Source organism: Protobothrops mucrosquamatus, unplaced genomic scaffold (assembly GCF_001527695.2).
Source record: "Protobothrops mucrosquamatus isolate PMUCROS unplaced genomic scaffold, P.Mucros_1.0 scaffold6318, whole genome shotgun sequence".
NCBI classification, from domain to species: domain Eukaryota; kingdom Metazoa; phylum Chordata; class Lepidosauria; order Squamata; family Viperidae; genus Protobothrops; species Protobothrops mucrosquamatus.
Window position 1 is genome coordinate 6,314 of NW_015392146.1, and position 17,566 is coordinate 23,879.

Genomic DNA, 17,566 nt, shown 5'->3' on the forward strand with positions numbered 1-17,566 from the left:
CATGAACTCAAGAGAGCAAAATGGACATCGCCAACAAATTTGGAGTGCTTGGGTATGGTTAGGAGGGCACTGACTTTTCTAGGCTGCCCTATCTCTGTTTCCTGGTAAAATACATGGGAGAATCCCATTGGAGGAAAATTCCACTTAGGGTTAGGTCACCATGAACTCAAGAGAGCAAAATGGACATCGCCAACAAATTCGGAGTGCTTGGGTATGGTTAGGAGGGCACTGACTTTTCTAGGATGCCCTATCTATGTTTCCTGGTAAAATGCATGGGAAAATCCCACTGGAGGAAAATTCCACCTAGAATCTCCTATGAGTATATTTTGTTGTTCTATCTCACGATTTATGCTGATTGCTTTTATTTAGTATCCTATGATGATTTGTGCGGATTGCTTTAGTATCCTATGGCTATCACTGAGTGTGGTATCTATGATTTACGATTGTATTTTATGATTATAATTGTGATGATCCCACGTTGCTTGTGTGTACGCTGAGAGCTTCTGGACCGGAGACGAAGTCCTTGTGCGGGTCCAATCACACTTGGCCAGCAAAGAATTCTATTCTATTTGTTAAGCTGTCTGAGTAGATTGAATTAAGCTGGAGGAGAATCCTCTTTGTGACGCTCGAAACGCAGGCCTGAGAATGTGCTTGGATTCACCCCTGCATATATAAATTCTGGATTTACTCATTAAAAAGGGCTGTTTACTGGGAGAAGGGAGCCATGAGAGTTAATTTGGGAGATGGTAATCATCATGTTTGTAACTGCTGCAAAGAATAATAATAATAATAAAGTTGGAAGGGACCTTGGAGGTCATCTAGTCCAACCCCCTGCTCAGGCAGGAAACCCTATACCGTTTCAGACAAATGGCTGTCCATTCTCTTCTTAGAAATCTGCAGTGTTGGAGTATTCACAGCTTCTGGTGGCAAGTTGTTCCACTGGTTAATTGTTCTAACTGTCAGGAAGTTTCTCCGTAGTTCTAGGTTGCTTCTCTCCTTGATTAGTTTCCATCCGTTGCTTCTCGTCCTGCCTTCAGGTGCTTTGGAGAATAGCTTGACTCCCTCTTCTTTGGGGCAGCCCCTGAGATACTGGAAGGCTGCTATTCTGTCCCCCCTCGTCCTTCTCTTCGTTAAACTAGACATCCCCAATTCCAGCAACCGTTCCTTATATGTTCTAGCCTCCAGTCCCCTAATCATCTTTGTTGCTCTTCTCTGCACTCTTTGTAGAGTCTCAACATCTTTTTTACATTGCGGTGACCAAACCTGGATGCAGTATTCCAAGTGTGGCCTTACCAAGGCATTGTAAAGTGGTATTAACACTTCACGTGATCTTGATTCTATCCCTCTGTTAATGCAGCCTAGCACTGTGTTGGCCTTTTTGGCAGCCGCAGCACACAACTGGCTCATATTTAAGTGATTGTCCACTAGGACTCCAACATTGTAGAAACCTTTTGGGAAAAGTGTACAGTAGAAATGCCACCTTTGGTTAAGTTTCCACCCATTTTTCCTTCTAATTTCTTTATAACTGTAGCCTTGTTCACTTAATAATACTATTTTACATCGCTTTCTGGGCAACCAGTCAACTCTTTCCACCATTATTTTAATTTTATTACATTTTACAAGCTCACTAAATGAAAGGACACAAAAAAACCCAACCAACTTGATAGCGATCACAATAACACACTGACAAATGTCCTCCTCTCAGCTTCAATACATGAGATCAATAACCGAATCCTACCGTGATCTGATTGGCTCATTGCCAAAACAAGATGACACCCGATTGGCTCTCTAAACACTCACGCTCATTGGCTACAATCAGGTGAAGGAAAGCTACCTGAGATCAACCTAAGCAAGTTGTGCTTCCTTTTTCTGGTTATTTGACTATAACTTTTCATAGAATACAGTACAGATCATTGAACAAACTTTGTTGCATGACATTCTTGATTAAATTATCTTTCCATTGATATATAATTTTATGGTACTACTCCAAAAAAGAAAGGGGTGTTATTAGCCATCAAACCTCAAAAATACACTTTTCCCAAAAGGTTTCCACAATTTTGGCCACTACTGTATTAAAAATATTAAAAAAAAATCAGTCTGGGCTCACCTGTTAAGGAAGTCAGCCCCATGCAGGTAGCAGCCAGCATCACGCCCAGAACTGCAGCCGTGTCTTCTAACAACACAACGTTTGTGCTGGGATCACAAGCCTGGATAACTGAAGGTGGAAAAGAAATTAGAGCAATTAACAGAAAAGAAGAACGTTATACTGTATTATTAATCAGTTGATGTAAGATGGTGAGAAATAAAATATATTCAAATAGATAAGACGTGTACAGTGAACATTAGATTTTGCGATGAATTGTGATAAAGGGAACTGGGGTTATTTAAAACTTGGAAATTATAAATACTAAATGTTAAATTATATATTAATGGGAAACTAAAACTTTGGAAAAACTAATTAGGACACTGTCTATAAAGATGGAATGTTAAAATAACCAGGATATGTAGAACCTAAAAATTATTGATAAATGTAAGAAAGTTATCTTTATTTAATCGATATAATAAGAATTGTTATTAGTTTAAACATGAGACAGTAAATACTAAGGGGAAAAGAGAGGAAATACTTAATGTGGTAGTTTGAGATTTGTACTAAAGATACTTGTATGCTATTGAATCGTCGATTAACTCAGCCGCCACGCTGCTTTTTAAATATTTAAATGTAAAATTAGAAAATCGATACAATTTTCTTTTTTTTTAAAAAAAGGAAAGAAATTAGAGCACCGATCCAGTTTCAGAGAGGCCATATACCAATCAATTGATTCTCCTAAACGCCAACGCCAAGTTTATTCATGCTGGATTTTAACTGTAACAATAATAATAATAATAATAATAATAATAATAATAATAATAATAATGACGATGATGATGATAATCGTTTCCTTCTCTGCGATACAATTTCAAGAAACAGTAGAGAGAGAGAAAAGTATGGATATTACAAATTCCTGCCTAATAATAATAATAATAATAATAATAAATAATAATAATAATAATAATAATAATAATAATAATAATAATAATAATACAAATAATAATAATAATGTTGGAAGGGACCTTGGAGGTCATCTAGTCCAGGGCTTTTCAACCTTTTTACCGTTTGTACCACTTTTAGAATTCAAACAGACAAGCACCTGCAACATAACACCCCGGACTTAACAATTGTCGATAAGAAAGACAAAAAAGTCTGGACAGTGGACGTGGCAGTGCCTGGAGACAACAGAATAGACGAGAAAGAACTGGAGAAGATAACAAAATACAGAGACCTACAAATAGAAATAGAAAGACTGTGGCAAAAGCAAGCAAGGGTAGTACCAATAGTAATAGGCACCTTGGGTGCAATCCCAAAACAACTGGAGCACCACTTGAACACCATCATCGGCATTGACAAATTCGCTATTAGTCAATTGCAAAAGGCGGCCTTACTAGGAACCGCTTCCATCCCGCGACGAGATCTGTAATACCATCAAACATCCACATCTGCCTATCCCAGGTCCTGGGTAAGGATAGGTAGACAAAATGCCAAATCCAGTCTGAACATCTGGCTGACTGTGCGATGATCCATAATAATAATAAAGTTGGAAGGGACCTTGGAGGTCATCTAGTCCAGGGCTTTTCAACCTTTTTACCGTTTGTACCACTTTTAGGATACGGCAATATTCGAGTACCACCTAGCAAGGTGTCAAAAACCTGATGACCAAAAAAAAAAAAAAAAAAAAGCCCCACAACAACAAAAAAAAACCTCTGTTCAAAGTTGCAATTGCACTGAAATGACTTATGACCATTTTTCACACTTATGACCATTGCACCATGCCCAGGGTCATGTGATTTATATTTGGATGCTTGGCAACTGATTCATATTTATGATGGTCACACTGTCCCAGGGTCATGTGATCCCCCTTTTGCAACCTTTTGACAAGCAAAAACTTGATGACCCCAGTCAAAAACTTGATGACCCCCCCCCAAAAAAGGAAAAAAGTGATAAAGTACAGGTAGCCCTCGACTTACCCCTGCAGCTTCTGAGGACTCTCTCACAGCAAGTCCTACACTGTGTTTTGGCTCGTTCCCTCCACCGCTACACTTGGCTAGGCTGGGCAGGGCTGTGTACCACCTGCCAGGTGCCAATGTACCACTGGGGGTACCTGTACCACTGGTTGAAAAGCCCTGCTCTATTGATTGTTTGATAACATGGATGTTATTAGTTATGACAATTAACTGGATGTAATGTGAATTCTGTTTAATGGATCGAAATGACTTAAGGTTTGATTTTCTTCTGTCAGCTTAGAGAGGTTGATTAATGGATGGACTAGATACGTATAGGATAGATTCACATTTTAATTTTAATTAAGGGATATTAGTGGAAGAAGAACTAAATCAGATCTACGATCAAATCAAGGAACTAGAATATATTTGGAAGGGATACCCGAACTGATGATGTTTGTACTTGAAAGCTAATTTGATTATGGTAGTGTAGATTTCTAAAGCTTTAATATCAGGTATGGGTTGAATAAATTTAAGCTAGAATTGGACTATTTTAAATAGATTATGTTACTTAAGGGAAAAAGAGAGGGAATATTAGATGCATTGACTGAATTATGTATATATGTTTTGTCTTTGGATGTTTGACGACCCTAACACCACGGTGTGTCTTGAGCATTTTGTTTTAAAAAACTAAAAAACAATAAAATTTCTTTCCCCCCCCCCCCCCCAAAAAAAGCCCTGATCTAGTCCAACCCCCTGCTCAGGCAGGAAACCCTACATATGAAAACCAACTTACCGTAGTGATAGAAGGAGAGTCCGTTCGCTCGGGCGCTCCTTCGGATTTCGTTGATAGCTACCAGGAGAGTAGCTGCAACAACATCAACACAACGATTTCATTCAAGGGGACAGCAGGAAAAAAAGTCACAAACTCCCACCCGCCCAGATTTGGGGTCTCTCTGTGTGTGTGTTTTGTTTTGTTTGTTTGTTTTGTTAACAAGAATCCAGAAAAGTGACCCCTTAAAATGGGAAGGGAACCCCGGAACCGTTAAATACAGGGTTAGTCCTCAACTTGCCAGAGTTTTATTTAGTGACCGTTCGAAGTTACAACGGCACCAGAAAAATGGAGTGTTGGCTGTTCCTGCCAGCTTGGTGTCGCCTGCAAATTTGATGACATCAAGGAAGTTAACATCCTTTTTCTTACTGGCCAACAGATAATCAACCAGGATACAAACTGGGTCTNTGACTATTAAGTCGATAAGTCTTGTGGTGAAATTGACTTCCCAACGAGTCAGCTTTCTTTCTTTCTTTTTTATTAAAAGTGTTATAAAGATTACAATATTATTCCCCTCCCACCCCCAAACCCCCCTCCCCCCCACTTCCCAGAGCTATTCACAGGGTTAACAAATAATAATCATAATCTAAATAACATTAACCAACTACTAAATTACCAAATCTATAAAGCACTTTAACTCCCTTTTTAGATAAATTTAAGTAAATTAAAGTTAAACACAATAATGAACAAATAATATCATTGTAAGAATTAAAAATAAAAGAAAAAATAAACCATTATAAAATATTAACAATAATAATACTCTAAAATTTAATACTCAAAAACCAAATGGAACTTTTTAGTCCCATATTTATTCTGAATATAATCTATCCATCTTCTCTTGATGACTGACTATTAAGTCGATAAATCTTGTGGGGAAACGGACTTCCCGACGAGTCAGCTTTCTTGAATCAGATCAACGTAGGGGATCGCTGGAATAAATTCTCATATAATCTTTTTAATGTTTCTGGTTGGTGTTTTTTTTTATTATTATTATTCATTGACATTAACCAACAGTATTCTGACAGGTCAGAGTGCTGCTATCCGTAAGGGCTTAAGCCGTGTTCAATTTGTCTAGGAAACAACTGCATACTTTGTTAAGGTTTGACGTATTTTTTTTTCCCCCCCTGCTAGGTCACCTACCTCCTTCTGACACCAGAGATCCTGCCAAAATGCAGTAAGCCTGAAAGTAACAGAGAAACAAAAACGGGAGTTAATTGTAGTAGTACAATATTAAGCTGTATACCTCATACCACCAACGATCCGAATCTTGAGGCTGGATTAAATCCTTTTTGCGTATTTTTGGCATTCCGGTCAGCGAGCTTCAGACCTCTAAAGAGGAACTGTGCTCCCCGTCTTAAAATGACAATTATTTCCCCCAAATGCTGTAATAGAGCACCAAGGGTTTCCTCGTCCTGTAGTGGCTTGATTTGGGCTGCGAATGAATGGATGAATGTGTGTGTTTATCGGTTTGTTTGTCTGTCTGTCTGTCTATCTAGTTTATCTGTCTATCTAATCTATCTACTTAGCTATCATCTGTCTTATCTATCTAATCTATCTATCTATCTATCTATCTATCTATCTATCTATCTATCTATCTATCTATCTTATCTTACCTTATCTGTCTGTCTATCTATCTATCTATCTATCTATCTATCTATCTAATCTATCTTGTCTGTCTGTCTGTCTGTCTCTGTCTGTCTGTCTGTCTGTCTGTCTGTCTATCTTACCTATCTATCTATCTATCTATCTATCTATCTATCTATCTATCTATCTATCTATCTATCTATCTATCTATCTATCTATCTATCTATCTATCTTATCTTATCTTACCTTATCTGTCTGTCTATCTATCTAATCTATCTATCTTGTCTGTCTGTCTGTCTGTCTGTCTCTGTCTGTCTGTCTGTCTTATCTATCTATCTATCTATCTATCTATCTATCTATCTATCTATCTATCTATCTATCTATCTATCTATCTTATCTTACCTTGTCTGTCTGTCTGTCTATCTATCTATCTTATCTATCTATCTTGTCTGTCTGTCTGTCTGTCTCTATCTTATCTTATCTGTCTGTCTGTCTGTCTGTCTGTCTGTCTGTCTGTCTATCTATCTATCTATCTATCTATCTAATATATCTACTTATCCATCATCTATATCTATCCTAGATATCTATCTTATCTATCTATCTATCTTATCTGTCTATCTATCTATCTATCTATCTATCTATCTATCTATCTATCTATCTATCTATCTATCTATCTATCTACTTATCTATCATTGATATCTATCTTATCTATTTTATCTATCTACTTATCTATCATGTATATCTATATCTATCCATTCATCCAGCCAGCCTGCCTGCCTATCTATATCTCTTCTATTTCTATCTATCTGTCTGTATGAAAGAGGGAGAGGGAAGAAAGAAAGAAAGAAAGAAAGAAAGAAGAAAGAAAGAAAGAAAGAAAGAAAGAAAGAAAGAAAGAAAGAAAGAAAGAAGAGTATGAAAGAGGGAGAGGGAAGGAAGGAAGAGTATGAAAGAGAGGGAAGGAAGAAAGGAAGGAAAGAAAAGAAAGAAGAGTATGAAAGAGGGAGAGGGAAGAAAGAAAGAAAGAAACCAGAGAATTTCACGGCTATCGCGACGCAAATCACCCGGCTAAACCGACCTTTCGACGCAACGTACCCAGAGAAGGGATTCTATCGGCTGAGGGTTGAGTAGCCCGATAACCCCATGATACCACGAGAGGCCGGCCCCCATCATGAAGATGCCAACGCCGCTGATCAGAGACGCGATGTAGCGCATGTTTGTGAAGCCATACCTGGAAGGAAGGAGGAGGGAGGGGGGAAAAACACCACTGTGACTCAGGAAGGAAAAACGGAAATGTCGGAGAGCGGAAGGCGGCATAATTGATTAATTGTTAGAACAATTAACCAGTGGAACCACCGGCCTCCAGAAGCGGTGAATGCTCCAACACTGGAAGTTTTTAAGAAGGGACTGGACAGCCATTTGTCCGAAATGCTATAGGGTTTCCCGCCTGAGCAGGGGGTTGGACTAGAAGACCTCCAAGGTCCCTTCCAACTTTATTATTATTATTATTATTATTATTATTATTATTATTATTATTATTATTATTATTATTATTAACTGCCATCACATTTGGAAATCCGTTGAGAGTGAACAAGGGATAGACCTTAGAAGCAAATCCGGACTCGGGAAAGGCAATGATTCCTAGCAATAGCCCTCTTTAAGCGGATTTTCCCCCAGATAGATAGATAAAGATAGTTGATAGGTAGATGATAGTTAGCAATGACATTTAGACTTATATATCACTTCATAGTGATTTACAGCCCTCTCTAAGCAGGAATTCTGGGAGTTGAAGTCCACGAGTCCTAAAAGAGCCAAGGTTGCCTATACCCCAGTCTAGGTGGCTTAAAGCTGTCAAGATTGAGAAATTCTCGCCCGAGACGGTCTTAAAAGCCCCAAGAATTGTCAACTTTACTTTCCCAAACTGCTAGTTATTTCACTGAATCTGGACTTCGGCAAAATGTCCGAAACAGGAGACCCAGTTGGGCAAATTTTTCAAGGATACGGTCTATCCAAGAAAACATAATAATAATAATAATAAAGTTGGAAGGGACCTTGGAGGTCATCGAGTCCAACCCCCTGCCCAGGCAGGAACCCTACACCATTTCAGACAAATGGCTGTCCAGTCTCTTCTTAAAAACTTCCAGTGTTGGAGCATTCACCGCTTCTGGAGGCAGGTTGTTCCACTGGTTAATTGTTCTAACTGTCAGGAAGTTTCTCCNTTGGCCAGTCTAAAGAAAGGAAGGACTAGGGGGGACAGGATGGCAGTCTTCCAGTATTGGAGGGGCTGCCCCAAAGAAGAGGGGTTAAACTATTCTCCAGAGCACCAGAGGGAAAGACGAGAAATAATGGATGGAAATTCATCAAGGAGAGAAGCAACCTGGAATTAAGGAGGAACTTCCTGACAGTGAGAACAATCAACCAGTGGAACAGCTTTGCCTCCAGAAATTGTGGGCGCTCCATCCCTGGAGATTTTTAAGAAGAGGCTGGACAATCATTTGTCTGAGATGGTATAAGTTCTTCTGCTTCAGCAGGGGGCTGGACTAGAAGACCTAGAATAGAATAGAATAGAATAGAATAGAATAGAATAGAATAGAATAGAATAGAATAGAATGGAATGGAATGGAATGGAATGGAATAGAATAATAATAGAACAGAATAGAATGGAATAGAATAATAACAGAATAGAATAGAATAGAATAGAATAGAATAGAATAGAATAGAATAGAATAGAATAGAATGGAATAGAATAGAGAATAGAATACAATAGGGAATAGAATAGAATAGAGAATAGTATAGGGAATAGAATAGAATAGAGAATAGAATAGAATAGAGAATAGAATAGAATAGAATAGAGAATAGAATACAATAGGGAATAGAATAGAATAGAGAATAGTATAGGGAATAGAATAGAATAGAGAATAGAATAGAATAGAGAATAGAATAGAATAGAGAATAGAATAGAATATTAATAGAATAGAATAGAATAATAATAGAATAGAATAGAATAGAATAGAATAGAATAGAATAGAATAGAATAGAATAGAATAGAACAGAATAGAATAGGGAATAGAATAGAGAATAGAATAGAATAGGGAATAGAATAGAACAGGGAATAGAATAGAATAGAATAGAGAATAGAATAGAATAGAGAATAGAATATTAATAGAATAGAATAATAATAGAATAGGGAATAGAATAGAGAATAGAGAATAGAATAGAATAGAATAGAATATGGAAGGGACCTTGGAGGTCTTCTAGTCCAGCCCTCTGCTCAAGCAGGAGACCCCGTACCATTTCAGGCTGTCCAGCGTCTTCCTAAAAACCTCCAGCGATGGGAGCACCCACAACTTCTGGTGGCAAGCTGTTCCACTGATTAACTGCCCTCACTGTCAGGAAGTTTCTCCTTCGTTCCAGGTTGCTTCTCTCCTTGATGAATTTCCACCCGTTGTTTCTTGTCCTGCCCTCTGGGGCTTTGTATAACGTTGAACCAACACCACCCTCTCCTTAATCTTTGCAAACAGTCCCCGCGTGTTCACTGATGTACAACTTTGCCTCACAGATTTGAGGGGGGGGGGCGTGCTGAGCTCAGCTGGCCTTCAAAGCAAAACATCTAGAAACCCTGATCACGATGGTGATAAATGTTCCCCAGTGGGGTGGATGAAACATCTGCAGGGGAAAGAAAAAAAAAACCCACCAAGGTCGGACTCCCCTGTAGATATTCTGTTCTGCTGAAAAGTCCAAATAAACCGCTCGCTGCGTCGCATCCCCAAGAACACACAAAACTGTGTCCTGCCCACTTACCTGGTTGCAAGTGTCTGCTAAGGAATGTATGGCTTCGGAGAACATGCTTGCCGAGCCCGTGTAAACCCACGCAAGCAGCTTGAAGAAGAAATTCAAGCCGTTTCTGGGGAGGAAGGAGGAGAAAAACCCGCGTCACAACTTTTGGTTTCTTATTTTTTCGAGACTCCCCAAAGCTCACATGCAGAGTGCCAGCCTTATGCTCTTGGACTGACTGGTGATCAATGAGATCGGCGGGCTGTGTCAACTCTCAAAAGAGTTGACTGGGCCCAGGACACCCGCGAAAGCCTCCGAAGCCCTAGAAATTCAAAATATACTGCGGCTTCCAAAGTCCCAGGACAGTACAAATAAATCCCTTTCGATTTTTCTATCGCTTAGCCACGTTTGGCACCGGGTCTGCGCCGGCCTTCACCAGATCTCCGGTAGATCGGTTGCAAAAAAAAAAAAAGGGAAGAAATAAATCTGGGCAGCACCGCGACTGTGTTATGTGAGGGAAAGAGCACCGGTGCACATGAGGAATACCGCAGTGGCCAAAATGGTGGAAAACCTTTTGGGGAAAGTGTACAGTAGAAATGCCACCTTTGGTTAAGTTTCCACCCATTTTTCTTCTCATTTCTTTATAACTGTAGCCTTGTTCACTTAATAAATACAATTTTACATCGCTTTCTGGGCGACCGGTCAACTCTTTGCACCATGACTTTAATTTTATTACGTTTGACAAGCTCACTCAATGAAAGAACACCCAAAAACCCAACCAACTTGATAGCGATCCCATAACACACTGACAAATGCCCTCCTCTCAGCTTCAATACGTGAGATCAATAACTGGATCCTCCTGTGATTTGATTGGCTCGTGGCCAAAACAAGATGACACCCGATTGGCTCTCTAAACACTCACGCTCATTGGCTACAATCAGGTGAAGGAAAGCTACCTGAGATCAACCTAAGCAAGTTGTGCTTCCTTTTTCTGGTTATTTGGCTATAACTTTTCATAGAATACAGCACAGATAATTGAACAAACTATGTTGCATTACATTCTTGATTAAATTATCTTTCTATTGATATATAATTTCATGGTACTACTCCCAAAAAAGAAAGTGGTGTTATTAGCCATCCAACCTCAAAAATACACTTTTCCCAAAGGGTTTCCACAATGTTGGCTACTGCTGTACTGTATACTAGCCAACATTTGTTCCTGCTTTCCAAAACCCTGGTTTTCAGAAACTGGGAAGCCTCCATCTGCACGGGATCTTTCTCTGAGACAGTCAGCAAGTGAGGACTAAATCCTCAAAGCAGCGTCTTTCCTAAATAATCCCACGAAAGCCATGCAATCATTTGCAGAAAAATGGTTTAATTAGTCCGAACGGAGCTGGAGGGGACCTTGGGGGGTCATCTAGTCCAACCCCCTGCTCCAAGCATGGGAACAATTAACCAATGGAACAACCTGCCTCCAGAAGTGGTGAATGCTCCAACACTGGAAGTTTTAAAGAAGAGACTGGACAGCCATTTGTCCGAAATGGTATAGGGTTCCTGCCTGGGCAGGGGGTTGGACTCGATGACCTCCAAGGTCCCTTCCAACTTTTATTATTATTATTATTATTATTATTATTATTATTACTATTACTATTACTACTATTACTACTATTACTACTATTATTACTATTATTATTATCTTTGGTGCTTCCTGGTGCCTTTTAATGACATAAAAATGGCCTTAGGCTTTTACCTTTAAGCCAGTGGTTCTCAACCTTTTTAATGCCGCGACCCCAACCGGTCGTAAGTCGAGGACTAAACCGGTCGTAAGTCGAGGACTAAACCGGTCGTAAGTCGAGGACTAAAAAGGTCGTAAGTCAAGGACTACCCAACCGGTCGTAAGTCGAGGACTTTCCCTGCCCGGGAGCGCTGCGCATGCGTGGTTCCGCCCCCTGCGCCGGCCGAGGCGTAGCTGGCAAGCGGCAGAGACGGAGCAGGCCGACCACCAGCTGGCCCAGCCCAAGGGAGGTAAGGCACCCGCCGGATAAGGGGGAAAAAATGGCGGACAAAAAAAATGGCGGACAGCCTTGCTTGGCGACCCCCATGAAATGGTCGATCGACCCCAAATGGGGTCCCGACCCACAGGTTGAGAACCACTGCTTTAAGCTTTCCTTCTAAACTAAAACTCTGACTTTCGATGCAGCAGTACGCAATACATCATCACACAACACAATAAAACCGGATTAAGCTTTTCAGCGTCTATGTTTAAGAGGCATACACCTAAAGGAAAAAAGGAAAAAAAGAAAAAAAAAAGAAAACTTACATACAAATTGCAACCATCACCACTTTTCCTGGTCCGCTCAGAAAAACAGCTGTGGCACGGGAGCGCGGCTGAATTAAAAGACACAAGCATGTAGTTTAAGACAAACCACACGCGCCTCTGCACGTATTTCACAAACAAGGCAATGGTTTAGACAAACGTGGTTTTGGATGTGGCCTCTTTTAAGCAAGAGAGCGCCCGAACGAGCGTCCGTTGATTTAGCGATTAGAATTTTTTAAAAAATCAATCAGATCTACACCTGGAAACGATGGTTCTGGAGGAAAAAAGCAGCCAAGGAGAGTTATTCTCTCTTACAAGGAGTAGGCCTTCTAAGAGGGATCCCGCCAACTCAACCGAGCAAAGACATAGAATCTATGTCCACCGAGCATGAAAGCTCGTGTCCAAACATTTCAAACATTCTCCGTGCCTTTACTACCACCAGGCGTCTTAATGAACCAGTCAAGACGTGAGCAAAAAATCTTCTATATAAATAAAAATGTAAATGTCCGTTTGTTCAAAATCTTAAATCTTCGAAAGTTTTCACCGATTGCTTTGAAATTTTGACACAACGTTGCATTCGAATACGCACGTGTTTTTATATACCTATATTATATAGATGTCACACCTGTGACAGGTAAAAACATGCTTTTTTTAAAAAAAAACAGCGCCATCTGTTGGACGTAAAAGCAACACACGCTTTTACCAGACTGAGCCACAGCAACGCGTGGCTGGGTACAGCTAGTACTGGACTAAAATAAGAAGAAATAATAGACCAACCCGTAGACTGGAAACCAGAGATTTTTTTGCTGGGTATTTTAAACAGAAAATATAGTAAAGAAATACGGTACTTAGGTAATTCTACATATAATAACGGCAGCAAGAATAGCATAGGCACAGTTCTGGAAAAATGAGAATATACCATCAGAGGAAGAAGTGATAAGGAAAATCCTGGACTGTGCCGAGATGGACAAATTAACAAAAGAGATAAAAAAAAAGGAAGACACAAGAGTACTATTTAATATGGAATAAGTGGTACGACTGGAGAATAAATGTGGAAAGGTCGAAAGTGGAAAATGTGTGTATAGTAATGTATAGTAATAATAATATGTATTATTTTTAGTATGAAGTACAGCATGAAGGAAGAAAAACGCAAACAAGAAACAACGGGACAACAAGGACAAATATATCTAAAGAAGAATAAGGGGGGAAAATGTAAATAATAGAAGATTACCGTTACGAAATTGCTGTTAAAAAAAAGGGGGGAGGAGTACACACTGTGTGTGTGTTATGTTTTGTCTTGTTTTGTTGGTTTAAAAAATAAAAATTTAAAATTAAAAAAAAGAAAAGACACGAGTTGGCTAACAGGTGTAGTAACTGTGATTTATAAAGGGCGAATCCCAACTATTTACACGACTGCAGCGAAACTCAGCCAGGTCTTTGTGCCTCACACGAGTTTGTCACTCCGTGCAAAACAAACGGAGACGAAGCCTAGCGAATGGAGAATTGCCCGTCGTGAATAAGTTGTTACTTTTACTGAAAGAGGACGGGAGCTGGGTTCAAGAGGAGCGCAGAAGACTGCGAAATAATCAATTAGAAAAAAAAAAGAGAAAGGAACGTGATATGTAATTTTGAATATATATTAGTAAGAAGGCTACTGAGTGATTAATTGACCTCTTGCTTATGATAATTAACTATATCTATTATTTTTAGTTAAATACATGTACCCAGACACTATGCTGTTTGCTCAATACTGAAAATGTTACTTGGAAAAACCCCAACCCTAACCCAAATCCCAGTCCTAATCCCGACCCCACCCTATCCCTAACCCTATTAAAAATTAATAAAATCCAGGGAAATGAAAATTAACGATTAGGAACTATTGTTTAGCCCAAATAATATAGACGATGGACTTGAGACAATAAAGGACACTCTATCACGAAGTGATGATGTATTAGGATGAGGAATAGAAAACGTTTATGAAATAAGATGAGAATATATTTAAGTAAGTAACACGTATGTTCTAGAGAGGACAACTTTTATGTAGTGAAATAAAGGAAATCTGGATTGCCTGAAACTCAAAACACTATGGATATTAAAAGGTTAAATTGGAATATCTATATAAATAAAAATGTAAATGTTCGTTTGTTCAACATCTTAAATCTCCGAAAGTTCTTCACCGATTGCTTTGAAATTTTGACACAACCTTGCATTCGAATACGCGCGTGTTTTTATACACCTATATTATATAGATGTCACACCTGTGACAGGTAAAAACATGTTTTTTTTAAAAAAAAACAGCGCCACCTGTTGGACGTAAAAGCAACACACGCTTTTACCAGACCGAGCCACAGCAACGCGTGGCCGGGTACAGCTAGCTGTAAATAAAAAACTGAAAATTAGGTAAAACTTAAAAACAGGATAGGGATATGTATAAGCCAAAAAAATAGATGGATAAAAGGTTTTAATTAATCTTGTTACAATTAAAAATCCATTCGCCTAAATGTGAGGGGTAACAAATGCTAAGGGAAATAGAGAAGGCATTTCTGATGATGTCCCCTGAAATAGGTACTAAAGATTTTGTGGTTATTGAACCACTGACTACCCAGTCACCACGCTGCTTTCCGAATACTCCGTGTAAAATTTGAAAACCAGTAAAATTTGTTTTAAAAAACAACAACTAATAAAATCTATATAAAGAAAGAAAAAAGAAAAGAAAAAAGAGAGAAACACCCGGTCAGATCTGCCATCTCGTTGCTTTCGCTTGGATGGCATCCTGCTATTTAAAAAAAGGGAGAGGGTAGGAGTAAGGGAATACAGAGAGAGAGAGGGTGACAGGAAGCATAGATGCCAGCCTGGGACAGACCCTGGCAGATCCCAGGAACCAAGCGTGAGAACGGAATGCAAAAGGTGCCAAACTTTAGGACTGTTACCCCAAACAACTGGATTGAACCCCATCGGACATTTGCAAAAGAACCAAGAAAGAGGAGAGGGCCCAGGGGAAGGGAAAAGAACTGGGTTTACGCAGGAATGTTCGGATCTGGCTTTTATGTAACCCACCTTGGCTCCAGTAAAAGTTACGCCTCTCGCTACAAATGGGAGTTGAAGATCTTTCTTTCCTAAACGCCCACGCTGGGACAGACCTGACACACTGCTTCATTTGGATAAAACTACTGGCAAAGCCCTCCCAAAAAAAATCCTGGCTGTATTTATTCATACCCTGCAGACCAGATCTGTTGTGGCTCCGTCTTGTGAGCCCCTCTTATCGGAGGAAGAAGGCTCCGAACATGAAGGAGAGGAGATGGCTAGGCCTCCCTCTCCAGGACCCTCCTCTTTGGCAATGCCTCAGGTGTCTCCCGACGGAGAAGAGATTGACCAGGAGCCGGGTGGTTCTGAGATTGGCCAGGAGCCAGGTGTTTTGGATAGTGAGGAAGAGAAGTTGTGGCTGGATCCACGCCAGCGTAGGAGCGACAAGCGTGCGCAGCAGAAAAGGAGACGTGCCAGAGATCAAGCTGAGTCACTGGACCACACCCCACAGGCTATAAAAGGGAGGTGGTGGCCATTTGGACTCTGTGACGGACAAAGCTGAATCTCTGGCGAAGTAGTTTGCTGTGGACTTAATTTCTAAATGTGTGTATTGTTTTTTGTTCTCTGAGTAAAAGTCTTGGCAGGCAGCTACGGAGCTGCTGCCAAGTTTTCTTATCTGTGGATTGGAGTGTGAAGAAGTTATTTAACCCTCGGCTGGCTGTTTGGGTGTGGGTGTCCGATGGGGACAGAACAAGATCAGTCAATCAGCTGCATCTAGAGAAGGCGTCCGGCCTTGGCAACTTTTAAGAACCCGTGGCGAGATTGGCCAAAATCTATAAAAATATGAATCCAGATTGCTGGAAATGTAAAAAAACAATGAGGGAACATTTTACCATATGTGGTGGCAACGCCCCAAAGCAAAAATTTACTGGGAGCAAATAAGAAGATGGATATTGGAAATAACAAGACAACAAATTGAATTCAAGCCTGAAATATTTTTTACTAGGTATAATTAATCCCAAAATTGAAAAACGACTCCAATACTTCATTATACATAACGGCGGCACGTATTACATATGCGCAACATTGGAAAAAATGAAAACGTGCCGACAAGTGCAAAGATTATAGGAAAGATTTTAGACTGTGCAGAAACGAACAAACTAACTCTAGAAATAAAAGACAAAGAAGTTACTGAATTTCACGAGGTATGGGACATGTATTATAGCTGGTTAGAATTAAGGACTAAAAAAGTAAGAGAAGTAATGTAAATAATTGTTAATAAATGTAAGAGAGCTAGGACATAGTCTTGTTAAGGAAAATGTATTGTGTATTGTGTATTTTGTTTGTTTGAAAAATAAAAAATATATTATAAAAATGGAAAAAAAAAGAAGCCGTGGACGCCAATTCCCAGAATCCCCCAGCAAACATGGCCGGCTGGGGAAATTTCTGGGAGTGGGAAGGCCCACAAGTCTTAAAAGTTGCCAAGTTTGGGGACCCCTCAACGCAGACAATGATCTCATGTAGGCGTGTGTGGACACCGTCTTCCATCAAATGTTACAGAAGTTTTGCCTGATACAAACCTTCATGTCAGAGCCCAGGCCTGCATTTAGCCAGTGAGATCATTTAAATTGAGAATAACCACCAGCCAGGGAGATGAATTTTGAATTAGGAATTTTGAAACTAGGATAGTGAAAGGGAGGGACCGACTTTAGACAAGTATTTGGGCTTTCATACTCAGCAGAGACGGTAGAAATTATTCAAGGACCACGCGTGTTACAGTTACACCGCTACTCGTACTTAGAAATTGGCCACGGATAGGTTTTTTTACAACCGAGGATAAAAAAAAAAATAAAGTTCACCTTAGTTTCTCCTTGGAAATTCCTGTATTCTCTCAACAATTTCTGGCTTCTAAATAATTCTGTAAGAAAAGAGAGAGAAAGATGGGTGACGGCTGCTGCGATGGTCAAGAAGACCGGAAATCAAAGTATTTACTGATGTTA

The 17,566-nt window shown here is 39.7% G+C and overlaps 1 protein-coding gene across 1 annotated transcript in view; it reads right to left on the reverse strand.

Annotated features, from left to right (window-relative positions):
• The window catches only part of SLC30A9 (solute carrier family 30 member 9), a 31,335-nt gene that overhangs the window by 5,999 nt on the left and 7,770 nt on the right, over positions 1-17,566 (reverse strand). Inside the window, exons 7-14 of the mRNA XM_029286951.1 lie at positions 17,426-17,484; positions 12,546-12,613; positions 10,253-10,355; positions 8,364-8,398; positions 7,547-7,682; positions 6,008-6,047; positions 4,832-4,903; positions 2,108-2,215 (exon numbers count right to left, since the gene is read on the reverse strand). Coding sequence (XP_029142784.1) covers positions 2,108-2,215; positions 4,832-4,903; positions 6,008-6,047; positions 7,547-7,682; positions 8,364-8,398; positions 10,253-10,355; positions 12,546-12,613; positions 17,426-17,484 — 621 coding nt within the window. The remainder of the gene's footprint in view (positions 1-2,107; positions 2,216-4,831; positions 4,904-6,007; positions 6,048-7,546; positions 7,683-8,363; positions 8,399-10,252; positions 10,356-12,545; positions 12,614-17,425; positions 17,485-17,566) is intronic.